This window comes from Daktulosphaira vitifoliae, unplaced genomic scaffold, assembly GCF_025091365.1.
Source record: "Daktulosphaira vitifoliae isolate Bord-2020 unplaced genomic scaffold, ASM2509136v1 Scaffold_1, whole genome shotgun sequence".
Lineage (NCBI taxonomy): Eukaryota > Metazoa > Arthropoda > Insecta > Hemiptera > Phylloxeridae > Daktulosphaira > Daktulosphaira vitifoliae.
The window spans coordinates 74,289,265-74,304,514 of record NW_026099572.1 but is presented as its reverse complement, the minus strand read 5'-3'; the positions used below and the strand labels follow the sequence as shown (position 1 = coordinate 74,304,514).

Genomic DNA, 15,250 nt, shown 5'->3' with positions numbered 1-15,250 from the left:
CCAACGATCAACTATTACATTGTACGCTAAATTCTTCAGCTCGCTTATGTAATTACTGTCGCCTTTAGGAAAAGTATCGCATATTTCTTTATCGTTCAAACTTCTTATAAAATTAACTATTTCATCATTGTTTGATTGTTGAATTTTAGGGCCCGACCATTTACCGTCGGCGTATTGTATAATGCGGTCTATTTGATGGCTTCATAGTAAACGTGTTTTTATTTTTCTTGATATTGCACTGTTAATAGTACACTGTAAGTCCATAAGTCTATTAATGTTTTCGTTATTCAATAACACTCGACACCCATCGACCATCCTGGATTCTAATACTAAATGCACGGTATCACGGTACAATACTTTGGTTATATTAAAATCGACATTTTGGTATAACATAATATTCTCTCCTTTTACCGGTGGTGATTGTAGAAATAATGTTATTTTATTATTCATGCCGTAAATAATATTTAACTTGGTTAGCAGAAGCGTATTTATTATTATAGAAAGTGTTAATTATTTTGACAAATGTATATCTTAAATTTAGTGTAAAAAGTTAAGTCTAAAAACAAACAGCAGAAAAGATCATACATATATATATATATATATTAGTAGACTTAATGATTATTTTTTATTGATATAACATTCAAATTAATAGAAAGGGAGCAAAATTTTGATGATATTTTTTTATTTAAAGAGTGTAATTACAATTAATTGATAAACAATAAATAAATTACTATAGAAACTTGCCAAAATTATGGTATGTGATGTCCATGCCGAACTGGTTTAATATTTGCCAGCGGTTTGTTTGTTGTATAGGATGCTACAGTAATAAATAAAAATTTATTAGTTTATAGTAATTATTTTGGAAATTAATGTTTAATAAATATTGTACTTACACCATACTCCATTCACCGAAAAACGGATCTCTCGGTATTCATCATTACTATAGTTTGGATCTAAAAAATAAAAAAAGAATAAATGTATTATGTTTGTAACTATTTTTTAATATTTATACTTACTATTTATACTATCAATTTCAACTTTTGTTGAAATTTTTGTGTGATATTCATGGGTTGGGTTAGTATATAGTCTAACATATCTTTCTGTAAAAGTAAATTTGTTTTTTATATTTTCAATCATTATTTATGATATAATTATTTAACATTTTTTTACTTACCAATTTCGGAGTCGCTGTCTGAACTCCAGTAGATATCATCATTCATCATCGTTTAACATAATCTAAAACTATACGATAAAGATCGATACTGATCCAATTTTACATTTTACACTTAGTGTGAAATTTTACATTTTTCAAGTACTTTTTACACAAACATAAGGATAGATGAGGATGATGTGCTGAGAGTGTATTAACCCTCCTCTCTCCATATATCATTATCCCTATCTGTTTACTATAATTTAAATTATGATATAATAAACAATATCGAGTTTACNCTGTTAATTACTATAATTTAAGTTTTAATATAATAAACAATATCGAGTTTACTAATAACAATACAGCATATTGTATATAATTTAATATGTTAAATTTATTTAATTATCACAACACTGCATATGTTTAAATAAAAATTCCATGGAACTTAACATGCGCGAAAACGAGACATAAATGTAATATATTATCTATTTCAAAAGTAATTAGACGATCAACTGTCATTTTCATCATTAACACAGAAGAACACATCATAAATTAAATTTCATTGCAATTTTTTAATCAATGCAAGTATATAAAGTCTTGGATCTGTTTATTCATTCGAAAGAATTATAAGAGTGCAATAGTTTGTTCTAATAACCAGATTTTGTGCAAAGAAATTTGTTGTAGTTACATTTTTGGTTTGATAAAAAATTAAACTGTAAGTATAAAATTAATTATTGTAATTATATATACTATTTTTAATGTCATAATAGATTTTAAAAAATAAAAATTTCATATTATCAAATTAATTGAACTCAAATGTTTTTTTCTTTGCAAATTTATTGGAATTCATATTATATAAATTTACATTATAACATTTTATTGTCTTAATTTACAAAGAATATTATAATAAAATGTTAATTATTTCAGATTTTATATCCACTAGCGATTACTTGCTGTNCCAGATATTATATCCACTAGCAATTACTTGCTGTTTCAATTGCATTTCGACGAACGGAAAATTTATACTGTAACAAATACTTGTTGCATCAATTGCATTTTGAGGAATATATAAATAATGTAAGTTCTTTAAATTGTTATTTTAATATTATAAGTTGATTATTAACCAACAGTAAAATTAAATTTTTTTACTAATAATTTATTNACATAATTATTGAATTAGTAAATAAGTCTAGATATTTTTTTTTCTAAATAAAGTTATTATTTTTTATTTTAGTTATCATGCCGCAAAATCCTTTTGTACCATTCGATTTTCTACCAGAACCTACTATTAAACTTTTAGTCGAAAGCAAATCTCGAAGTTATCGGAATATATGCAAATACACTGATATGTTTAGAATTGATATATTAGACAAATTTAGGATAATACATAACCTCAAAAGAGGTTATCCTGTTTTAGTTTTTTATAGTGAAATAGATAACATCATTAGTTGTGGAAATTTCCAATGTAACAATATCCTTTTTTATAATCGTGATTGTTTTAAAGTTGAAGAATTTATATTAATTCAACATGCTAGGGATGTGCAAGAATTAGCTAAAACAATATTATGTTCCGAATGTAATATTCGCTGTACATACCTTATGATTGATGTTAACTATTTTGAAAATCTTACCGCGTATAAAATTAATTTACAACAAATTAAAAATACAAGAGTAAATAATGTTGATATAAGATCTTTAGTTCAACATTTTTAGTTATGAAAAAAATAATAAAATATCGAAATATATTTTGTATGTATTTAACCTTTATGTGACTGAAAAAAAAAACAACTTCTTATGACGGTGTAGATACCCGGGTACCTACAATATAGTTATCTGTGCTTTTCCGGTAAATTATTTCATTGTCGTCAGTCTATCTCTTTATATTTTATTATATGTAATTCTTCTCGTATCTGGTGTACATAGATCTAATAAAGAACATGTATCAGAAATGTGGAAATTAGACTCGTTACCTCTCATTCGAGCTGCAATGTCTCGAGATCGATTCAAAATGTTGCTAAGGTTTATTCGTTTTGATAATGTAAACACTCGTAATATACGTATTACAAAAGACAAAGCTACACCGATTCGTGATATTTGGACATGCTCAATAAGAACTTACATAAAAATTATAAACCTACAGAAAATATAACAGTAGACGAACAATTATTTCCTTACAGAGGACACACAAAATTTACACAGTACATTCCATCTAAATCTGCAAAATATGGAATAAAGGTTTTTTGGGCTTGCGATGCAGCAAATGCTTACCCTTTGCATGGTAAAATTTACACAGGTAAATCACAAGATGGTAAACGTCAAGTAAATATTGGTGAACGTACAGTTCTAGACTTAGTTGCGATGTATAAAGGTTCTGGACGAAATGTGACTACAGACAACTTTTTTACAAGTATGCAATTGGCTACTACATTAAACTCTTGGAATATGACATTGGTTGGTACTGTCAGAAAAAATAAAAGATTCTTGCCTCCCAAAATGCTTCTATCAAAAGCCAGAGCGTTATATTCTACAAATTTTGTATTTAGAAAAGATATAATTCTTTGTTCTTATGTTCCAAAAATAAATAAATCGGTTATTCTTTTATCTACAATGCATATGACAGCCGACATAATGCAAGCTGCTACCGCTAAACCAGAAATTATAAAATATTATAATCAGACAAAAGGAGGAGTAGATACAATGGATAAAATGTTAACAGAATACACAGTAAAGCGAAGAACTAATCGTTGGCCACTTGCATTTTTTTTCAACATGATTGATATTGCTGCTTTATCTGCATATATTATATATATGGAACACAATCAAAGGTTTAACATAACTGATCGATGCCGAAAATTTTTAAAAGAGCTTGCAAATCAGTTATGTATGCCTGCAATAGAAATTCAAATCTCCATACCTAAAGTAGTAGGAAATCGATATACTCGTAATTCAATGGAAATGATTCTCGGACGGCCAATACAACAGATAATTGCTATTCCTAAAAATGAACCACCTCGTGATGCTTCAGGACGTATTCAAATAGTTGGAAGTTGCTTAGTATGTCGAGAATTGGGTTATAAGCAACGGAAAACTCGAAAAGCTTGTTCAACTTTCTCAAAGCCTATTTGCAATGAACACTCAATAAACAAATCATTTTGCGAAACTTGCAATCAACAAAAAACCTAAATATGTTATAATACTTACTAAATATGTAAAAAATAACATTTTTGTTCTCTTAATATTTGTATCTATTTTATTGATGTCCAGTAAAAATATTTATCAATGGTAATTTAACTTTTTTTTATATCAATAAAACCTACATTTAAATACAATATATAGAGGTACCCAGGTACCTACTACGTCCTTATAAGGTGTAAAATTAACAACGCTATTTTAAGTACAATAAATTATATACTTTTCAAATACAAAATATAAATTTGTTAACTATACATGCTATTTAGAGATGTCACAGAAGGACTAACCATACATACTAAATATTTAGAAGGAAAATAAATTTAAAAACTGAAAAGGTACCCGGGTACCTTTCCAGTCACATAAGGGTTAAAAAGAATTTTTACTATTACAATATCTTAATAGATCGAGTACCAACAGCACTGTTGTAACATTTGTTCTACAGACAACAACAACAGACGATAAAGCGCAAGTTGCAACATTGATAAAATAAATCAATGTGAAAATATCGAATATCAAATGGGTGGTAAAGTACTTTGAACCCAGCGTGGAAACCGAACTGGGTTTGATGCGTATTCTGGACAGCAAGAAATGGCTCCCGTTAGAATTTCAACACTGGGACGTTGCCGTTTACCCGTTGGTACCGCAGACAACTCATCACACGTGGTCGGTGCGCACCTATTCGAATGTGGAAAAACCTAGATATTTACTTATTGCCATGGGTAATGAGGACGAACACGTTCTCGGAGATTTCAATCACTGTTCATTGAGAAACGTNGTACCTTGATCACAAACTATTGAAGTCACAAGTAAACCTATTTGTGACGCTTTTGAAATTACGTCTACAATTAAACTACTTAAATTTGTTTGATTCATAGAAGTACCAGATAAGAAATATGCCAAAGGTAATTTCCACCTGCCATATAAGCCTCTGGCAAGAAATACCATGGCTTGAGAAGCAAGATAATTAGAACGACCTTTATGTCCTAAATCTTCATAACCCTCAACACAATCTAAAAATTTAGAGTACTCAAGAAAAGTTTTGATTTTCATTTTATCAAATGAAATTACACAAAATTTATCTTGTTGGGACATAAGCCCAACTTTAATTTTTATGTGGTCAAGGTAAGCTGAATTAAAACCGGGTCGGAATTTAGAGTTACCAATCCATCTTTTTATAGATGTTACCCCAGGTAAAACTATACCTTGGCGGTATCTTAAAAATTTATAAGTTGTAGGAGATTTATAAAATAAATTTAAAGCAAAAGTTTTTTGAGCTCGCGAATAAATTTTTCTAGACTTATTATTACGAAACATTTGCATTTCAGCTAAAATTTTAGAATTCTTACTTGAATATTTAATTTTTTTTATGACTTGAACTTGGTTTCTTAAACACTTTAATTTGCTTCTTAATTTAGTCACAAGAGAATTTTTATTTTTCAATAATTTTTTATGTTTTTGAACAATACATTTAAATTTTTTAAAAGATGTACCTGGACTAGAAATATTTGGACATTTTTGTTCATAATTGTTCTTCGATACTTTGTGAGAAACAGGAGTGGATGGCATTTCAGTTAAATTGTTTATGAAATTTCTAGTAGCTGGTGACAAAGTAGAAGTTGAGGGTGAAAATAACTGTTGTGCACATAAAGAAACTTTTGGCGATNGCTGTTGTGCATATAAAGAAACTTTTGGCGATTCTGTTGGTGTCTTTTCTTGTTTTTTTTTATAAGTCCTAACTGGAGTCAAAACTTTGATTACCTCATCATTTTTGTCATATTTTTGAGGTATAGCCGATTTAGACAAATAAATTTTTTTCTCACTAAGATAATCGGAGGCTTCAAAATGATCACAACAAACATACTTATTATACAATTCATCTACAGATAAATTTAATAAACTGGTGTTTCCTAAAAAATATTTATCCATAATTAATTTAATACCCTTCATTGAAAACTAAAAAAATGTTAAAAAAAATAAATTGATCTATAGTCGTAACCAAATCGACTCATCTAGTGTTTTAACATTATACATTTTTTGATAAAAATCAGTCTTGTAAATTAAAGTAACTTAAATTATTCATTACTTTAATTTCGTTATTTTACTGTAACGAAATTACGAAATTTAATTATTTTTATTTCAAGTAATTAATAAGTAATTTAATAACATTTATGAAGTAATTTCAAGATAATAATGATACTTTTAAAAGAAAAACAAATGTTCATAAAATAAATAACAATTCACGTGTATAACACCCAATATAGTCCATAAATTGTTCTAATTCATCATTTTAATAATATTTGATATTTTTATACCTAAGCGAGAGGAAGAGTACGGCTAGAAAATGTCTAGTTATAAAAAAATAGCTCTACTCACTCTTTACCTTATAGAATTAGATATTCCATTTAAAATGTGGCTATGACAAATATTGAGAAATAGAACGGTTTATAAGTATTATTTTTAATGGTTTAGTATTTGGTTAAAAATATAAAAATACAATTTTTTAAAATTATTCTACAGTGTACAAAAGTACTTTATACATACCAGAGTTTAATACCNAACAATTTTTTTAAATTATTCTTCAGTGTACAAAAGTACTTTATACATACCAGAGTTTAATACCCATTGCATCGATCGATCATCCTTCGGGAAACGATGGAATCTGAGATTTGGGTTTTCTCTTTTGTTTTTACCGCAATTAAAAAAAATACACTTATTTCCACGTTGTGTACTCATTGTTATAATTATAATTATACAGATAATAATACAAATAAATATATTAAATGGTAAAACCACGCAAAAGGGACCTTAGTCTTCAGTACTCTAGTGAAAATATGAATAGTGATTATGAAATAGGAAAGATTTTTTATTTAGTTGGATATTTTTACATTGATAGGTTTTAAAAACAACACAAAAATACAAAATAGGCATGATAATTCGTGTTACAATAAGATGTAAACATCGCTAATACATCCTGTTTTTAATGCAATTCCAAATATAATCCTGGCGCCGAGATATCGTATTATTAAATCGTACTCTTTTACGTGGTCTATAGTACAATTGTTTTACGATCTCTCATAAAGTGTTAAATTTTATTTTTAATCGTGTTAAGTTTGTAAGGTCACATGAATTCATGAAATTGGGCTTGTCAGAATCTATCATTAAAGTAAAAATGACCCATACTAATTATACAACTGGAATTATATCTCTAGCTATATATATGATCCTATAATAATTAAGAAAATGTTTTTATTGGAAGTTGTATAACATAAATCAAAGATAAATACGCAATCATACCGATTTTAAACACATCAGAAAAAGATATTTCGATTTCTATAAATAATATTAAATTTGATTTTTTAGCACAAGATTTCGTGCTCATAAATAATATGTAAATACTATCAATTGTAATAATGTTAATACTAATAATAATAATAGATTATCTCTTTTAAATCAAAACCTTAATTTAAATCATTTAAACAGTAAAGAAAAGTCGTCTATTAATAATTTATACAATCAATTTAATGATATATTAATTTTATCCGATGATAAATTATCTTATACTAATCAAATTGTACATAAAATAATTACTCCTAATGCTCATCCAATTAATATTAAACAATTGATACCCTATGTGTCATAACGAGGAAGTTGATAAACAATTAAAAAATCTTTTAAAGCAAGGTAGCATTGAAAAGTCTAATAGTCCATGGAACTCGTCTAGAATTCTAAATTTTATAAAGAAGTATATATATATTATGTTTGGTCTGTTAATAAATATTTTTTTGATTTGTTTTATACTCTTTTTTTGTTATTTTCATAAAAATTATAAATTAATTGTTCAAAAAAGAGTTATATGAAAGATTAAATAATCTGAATTATTTTTACCATGTCAGAAATATTTATTAACGATATTTTTTAAAAAGGCACTAGTATAGAATTTACTCAATACCTACAAAAAAGAATGAACCAATAAGTTAATACTTATTTGAGTCATTATGCTTTCTGTTTAAAATAATTTATAAAAATATTTAGAGATCAACAGTTTAGCTTGTACTGTAATACCACATTTTATAACGTGTATAACAATAACTTTAATTATGTGCATCATACATTCATTTAATAATTATTAAAGATTTAAAATACCACGTATATTTCAACCAATAGAAGCACTCAAAATTTACGCTATCTATCAGCACAATCGCCTGCGTCCAGCGCATCGTTTCCCTGCGTCCATTCATGATAAAAATTGGACTGCCAAAATTGTGTACGGCGTGGTCTATCTATGTGTATTTAATCTATGGTAAAAGATATAAACGTTGCGATTCACACCTCCGACCGACACCGTCATCAGGGCGGTTACACGACTACGGCTTATACCCCGTCGACGACGGCGGCGGCGGTTGCGATGGCGCGTCGACGGCGATGTCACAATATAACGCGCGACCGTTTGACGTACAACTCCGGGGGGAGGGTGTAGGCAGGGGCAGAGTCTTTAACATTATAGTATGTGACGTGTTGACCTTAAGGGCGATTATATTACGTAACACCTGTGATGCTCCTGATTGAGGGGCACGCGTTGCTGCTTACGTCACACCGACAACGACGTAACGNTTACGTCACACCGACAACGATGTAACGCCGAGTCAGCTGACCATACATTACAAACTTGGCATTAATACCATGATAAGAAATTAGATAAGGCAATTATTACTTATCACTCTCATTCAAAAGTATAAATCATTTTCATGAAAAGATAGCGTTTTCTTGAATACATATACTTTATACATTTAAGTTTACACATTAATGTCTAATAATAAACACAAACTGATTAATAGTCAAAAGAATTTGATTAAATAATAAGGTTACTTCTAACGTACACATTTTTTTTTTTTTTATTTAATTACAAAATAACTGAATTCTTATGAAATAGTAAAATATTGTACATATACCTATAAACCTAGTCGAGTTTGATCTTGATTATGAAAATTAGATCACATGGCTTTCTGTTTTAACCATCTTACAATAGCATATTATATCTAGTTATATTCTATTTAAACATAGGTGTATATTAAGCTGGGTTCCCATTACTCGTCTATTTGCCGAATATAGGACGAATACTGAATGTTCGTCTACTAGCACAAGTAGAAAAATATTGCCGTTCCGATTACCCGTCTATTTGTAAAATTATTTTGTATTTTCCATGTTGAGTTAAGTGTTGACAATCAGTGGAGAATATTGTAATGTATATTGTGGTTGTGTTTTTTAACTTAAAATTTTAACTTTAAAACTTTTTTTAATTATTATAGTGTATTAATTTATTTATAAAAATATATGGATAAACGAAAAAAAATAGCAGCTCTCGAAGCATTTTTATTATAAAATAAAACATATATAGAATTAGTTGAAATTAAAAAAGAACAAGAAGAAAAAAAATACCCAAAAAAAGGAGATGGTGGATGGTATCATACAACAAAAGTCGAGCAAGGTATGTTTATTTGTGTTCAAAATATACAATTTTTTATGTTTTTTTTACCGCTTTATCAGCCCATTAATGACCGCAGTGGCCTCCCCCAAAGGAGGAGGTTTCTTAACCATTGATACTTCGGGACGGGTGGTTATTCTGTCGCCGGAGAGAGGGATTTAATAATATGTAAGAAATAATTCAAAATAAAATTAATATGAAATCTTAATTATTTTACTATTTACATATAAATTTATATTTATACTTGAATATTTAAATTTCAACAAATAGCCAGATTTATAATTTTGGGGTTCTCCATGCACACAGTGGAGAACGGGTTCAAGTGTAACACTTCTTATATTTGTAGCAATATCTCGTAAAATAATTATTTCTCATAAAATGTTTTTATAACAACAAATAAATAATGTTGTCTTCTCTCATGTCATACATTTTAAACTCTTAGTTTAATCACAAAATTAAAAAAAAAAAATTATATCATGTTTTTTTTGCATTTTATCCCGTAACCCGGGTAAGGTGTAACACAATTATTTAGTAGTTTTACAGACTTTATTTTTCGGGTTTTTGCAGTTCTAAACTAAGTATTAGTATTATCAAAATATTCCGAGAGGTAATATTTTCATAATATCGTTTAACATAAAAGTGGTAACACTAAAATGTTTAACATAAAAAAAAATCCCGGATGTACCTCTGTATATAATTATAATATAAATTTTATCAGGTATGATGGCTCTGATATGTTAGCAGATCTCCGGATGGAGCCTAGTGGAAAATTTGAAAATTTTTGCCGTATGTCATCTACGGATTTTGAATATTTGTTAGGTAAAGTAGGACCTTATATATCCAGACAAGACACGGTGTTGAGAAAATGTATACCAACACAAGAAAGATTAGCTATGACGCTACGTTTTTTGGCTACTGGAGATAGTTTTAAAAGCTTGTCATATCTATTTAAAGTTTCAACACAAACTGTATCAAGATGTGTACATGAAACGTGTTCTGCATTAATTGATGAACTAAGATATGAAATAAAGGTATTATGAAAATTTATTTCAATTGAATTTGCAAAAAAATATATAATTTAAACAAAATTATTAAGTTATTAACAAATACATCATTAAACAACTTAATAAAATATATTAAAATAAATACATAATAAGAATTGATCACTTGTAGCTACTATTATTTAAAATTAAAAAATATTAATTTAAAACTAAAAAAATTTTTTTTAGTTAAATTTTAGTTAAATAAAATGTGGATCTCAAAATATTATTTTTAGCTTATAAATAATGATGGTTAAATTATCAAATCATAAAAAATTGTTACTTTTATTCACAGTATATTATTAAATTATTAATTGAAATAAATGCAGAACATAAATATTGTATTAATCAACTTAAGTTAATGAACTTAAAATACAAAACGATTTTAGAATTTTTAATTAAAAAAATTAATGTAATTAAATTAAATTAAAGGTAATTTCAAACTTATATTCTATAAGATATTCTAATTTTTGTATCTAAGTGACAGAAGAAGTGTGACCGAAGAATGACTAATGATAAAAATAGCAGCATCTGCGCTTCACCATCAGTATTATATTTTAAAATTCTAATAACTTCCAAAGTATTGTTCCAAAAGTTATTATCGACATTTAATTTCTTAATTATAAACTAGTTTAATATGTATGTTGCCGTTTAAACAAATAAAGTTGACACCCCTGTATAATATATAAAGAATTTTCCGAAAAATTATTTTATAACAAGTATATAAAAACATTTAAATTTGTAACTAACAAAATTAAAAAAAATATATTTTTAGAAAACTTATTATTTTAAAGGTACTTGATTGACTAGCGGTAAAAAATCACTCTGTATAATAATATAATAAAATTGAAAATTTATTTAATTAACTAATTAAAACAAATAGTTATATCAATTAACTAAAACAATTTATATAAATAAATTAAGTATTGATTTTGATCGAATATTCGTCAAAATAAAAAACATAGCCGAGTAGACCGTTCCCACTCATCGCGTATTTGGACAAATATTTATAATCCCTTTGATTCGTGTCACAAATACCGACATCCATCGGGAAGATGACGAATAACGAATGTCGATGAACGAACGCCGAACACTCGTACAAGTACACCGTTCCCACTGCTTGACAAATAAAGACAAATAGCGAATGTTCGGCAAATAGACGAGTAGTGGGAACCCGGCTTTATAGATGTATAGTAGAATAATCATTAAATATTATCAGTAAATAATGTTTTGGACATATACATATAGTAAGACAATTGCTAATAAATCAACACTGATCACTTCATACAGCTAGGTGATGTTATCGTAGGTACTTATGGTATGTCATAAGTATAATTTACTTAAATGTTTCATGTGTAATATATACACTATATATGCAAATAGATACTTTAGTATCTATTTGTTGATTGTTGATAGATAGAGATACACTGATAAATGTATATGGATTACGTTCTACGTTAGATAATATCTAACGTAATTATTTTGTTCTTATATTATAAAACTAAATAATTTATCACAGAACGTATATTATCAAATATTGGACACTATCCTTTAAAACTTGATACAATGTAAATTTTATTTCATACTGGTTTATTATCGGTATAAAAGTATACTATAATGTTATTTATCTACGTTATATTGTATATTAGGACCAGTTACAAAAAGGTGAACATTCGGCTGACAATAGTGAGTAGAGTAATATTAACCCACATATTTACGTGTAACACAAGTAAAAGTCGATGTGCATAAATGTTGATGGAAACAGTTCGTTCTATAACATCGGCCACAACGTAAAAAGAGGTATTTAGACATGAAAATACACTGCTTGAAGTATGTGACTTGGGTGTTTACTACCACAAAAGATTACATATTTGGGTAAACTTCCATGATAAACAAATTATGACACAGCATTTTATTAGACCTGATGACAATAACGTTGATAATTATTATACAGAAATGTCATTTGATTATTTATTTTCGTTAAATGAATAATATGAATATTTATAATTTTTATTTTTATTTTTAAAATCATTACAATAATAAATTTTTGTGCATAATAATAATTATGGTATACGTACTCTAATTTATAATGACCGTAAGCTTAGATGGTAATACAGTATATTTGATGCCTTAATTGATAATGGACTTTTGATTTTCTTACTATAGCATTGTTAATAGTACATTCCAATTCATGTAGTTTTTTTTTTTTTTTTTTTTTAACATTTTCTATATTTAATAAGACTCTGCACTCATCCGCCATTCACCATTCAAGCGAAGGCACTTGCTACAGAAAAGAATAACACATAATAAAACTAACTGACTTACGACAAAGAACTGTACACGGATGACAATTGACACGGAGGTCATCGTTTTGCCATGCTGGGTAGGTAAAGGGGTGAGTAAAGCAGGACGCTAGAGATCAGCTGTCACACGACATAATATAATCAACGATTTGAAAGGTGTTTTGTATGATTGTCTAGGAACAAAGGTAGGTGAGAAAAATATTTATAGACTTGTAAAGGTAAGAGAGATAAGTTCTAAAGATTATCATTATATAAGGTGTATAAAAAGTGCTGATAATAGGGTACTCTCGAATGATGATGATAAGAAAAAAGGTGGAAAAAGTATTTTGAAAAATTACAGAATGAGGAGTATCCAAAAGAGACGTTAGAGGATATCTCGTGAATGAGGAGGTTAAATGTTAAATTTTCAAAAAAAATTATATCAAATAAAAGAAAAATATCTAACGTTTTTGTATAAAAAAAAAATTATGTTGATTTGTTTATTTTTGAAAAAGTTATGGAAGTTTTACGAAAAAAAAGTGAAAAAAATGACAAAATTTACCGATTTTTAAATTTGTAATTTTTTTGGATATTTCCCCCATTTGCGGGGAACGAGAGAAAATTTTTCAATTTTTAAGGGTAATGTCTTCAAGTAGATACGATTTGTGATCTTTTGACGTATTGTTGAAAGAATTCGGTCCAGTGAGAATTGAGAAAAAGTAGTGACAGACACAAAAAAAAAAAATTAACACATCATGGTAAAATTAATACCTTCTCAGCTTCTCATCAAAGCTAAAAAAAAAAAAAAATTACCACCCCATTAGTTATAGTATCTAATCTGAGAAAATATTGAATTAACTAGGATAATTTTTATTTTATTATATATTATGATTACATTTTTTGCAATCTTTAGAATCGAAAAAGAAAAAAATGTGAACTTTTATCTATCTAGAAAACATCTCTTAAGCCATATAAAAAAAGATGTTGCCGATTTGGTTATGACATTTTCAGAAAATAAAAGCCAAGAGCAAATTAAACAGTAAATTGTACTAACAATCAAAATTATAACAAATTATTATTAACAAATTACCAGTCATAAGGGTACTTCAGTTACAGAATCAGTTATAGAACATATATTGATATATAAGAACATTCTATTGTAAGTGTTTCTCCTAGAAGTTATATTCACATAGGTGTCAAGTTTATGTTATGTAAAATGTTAGGTGAAAATATGGAATATTTTAATAGTAATATTGTAATTAAGTTAGGAATTAATGTTGATGGCGTTCCTTCGACTTCTTCCTCCAAATCAAGTTTTGGTCTATTTTATTCTCTGTTGTAAATATACCTCATCTATCAAAACATGTTCTTCTAGTTGGACTATACCATTGAAAGTACAAAAAAACCTAATTCTAGTTTTGATTTAATGAATACTTTCATTATAAAAATCAATAAAATCATTAATAATGAATTAACTAATGACAATGAAAATTTTAAATTTAATATCAAACATATAGTGTGTGATGCCCCGGCTAAAGCCTTTTTATTAAACGTGAAAGGTTATAACGCCTATCATGGATGTAGTTCATGTACAGTAGAAGGTACATTTACCAATAGCCTTAAGGCATACTTGGACATGAATATAAATTTACACACTGATGAAATGTTCAGAAGCAAACAAAACGAGTTTTGTCATAAAGATTCCAGTCCTTTAGAAGAACTATCTATTGACATATCTAAAACAGTTGTTTTAGATTACATGCATAATATTTGCCTAGAAGTAACTAAAAAATTGCTTACATTTTGGATTAAAGGTAATAAATCAGTTCGTTTATCAAATTCTGATAAAGTTTCAGCTGACATATCAATTTAAAACCATATAAATAGTGTCGAATTCGCGCATATTCTTTAACAAATATTTAGCAACAAAATATATTATCGGTTACTACGAAAAAGTATTAAGTGTACCAACAGTAATTTAGGTCAATTTGCGTGCGACGGTTTTTGCCGCCGTTTTTTGTCAATAATACACTGACACGGCCCGTAATAGCGCACTATTTATTTACAGTGAATTAGCATGTTATCCGGTCGTGATTATCAGCTT

General features: G+C 27.7%; 3 protein-coding genes across 3 annotated transcripts; 2 read left to right on the top strand and 1 right to left on the bottom strand.

Annotated features, from left to right (window-relative positions):
* The first annotated feature begins 3,250 nt into the window (after positions 1 to 3,250).
* LOC126895452 (piggyBac transposable element-derived protein 4-like) lies at positions 3,251 to 4,333 on the top strand. The gene has a single exon (XM_050667315.1). The coding sequence runs from the start codon at positions 3,251 to 3,253 to the stop codon at positions 4,331 to 4,333; it is 1,083 nt and encodes a 360-aa protein (XP_050523272.1).
* Positions 4,334 to 5,095: 762 nt separating this feature from the next.
* On the bottom strand, positions 5,096 to 7,554 carry LOC126895445 (DNA transposase THAP9). Its single transcript, XM_050667304.1, has 3 exons — positions 6,949 to 7,554; positions 5,833 to 6,249; positions 5,096 to 5,769 (listed from the first exon to the last, which is right to left on the bottom strand). Exons 1-3 carry the CDS (start codon positions 7,073 to 7,075, stop codon positions 5,096 to 5,098), a joined length of 1,218 nt encoding a protein of 405 aa, XP_050523261.1. The 5' UTR covers positions 7,076 to 7,554.
* A 2,140-nt stretch (positions 7,555 to 9,694) lies between these two features.
* On the top strand, positions 9,695 to 10,877 carry LOC126898138 (uncharacterized). Its single transcript, XM_050672089.1, has 2 exons — positions 9,695 to 9,827; positions 10,543 to 10,877. The coding sequence occupies exons 1-2, from the start codon at positions 9,799 to 9,801 to the stop codon at positions 10,862 to 10,864; spliced, it is 351 nt and encodes a 116-aa protein (XP_050528046.1). The 5' UTR covers positions 9,695 to 9,798; the 3' UTR covers positions 10,865 to 10,877.
* Positions 10,878 to 15,250: the final 4,373 nt, after the last annotated feature.

Coding starts and splice junctions, on each gene's coding strand:
- LOC126898138 (XM_050672089.1), top strand. CDS start 9,799: ATGGTATCATACAACAAAAGTCGAGCAAG. Junction 9,828..10,542: donor TACAACAAAAGTCGAGCAAG/GTATGTTTATTT, acceptor AAATTTTATCAG/GTATGATGGCTCTGATATGT.
- LOC126895452 (XM_050667315.1), top strand. CDS start 3,251: ATGCTCAATAAGAACTTACATAAAAATTATAAACCTACAGAAAATATA.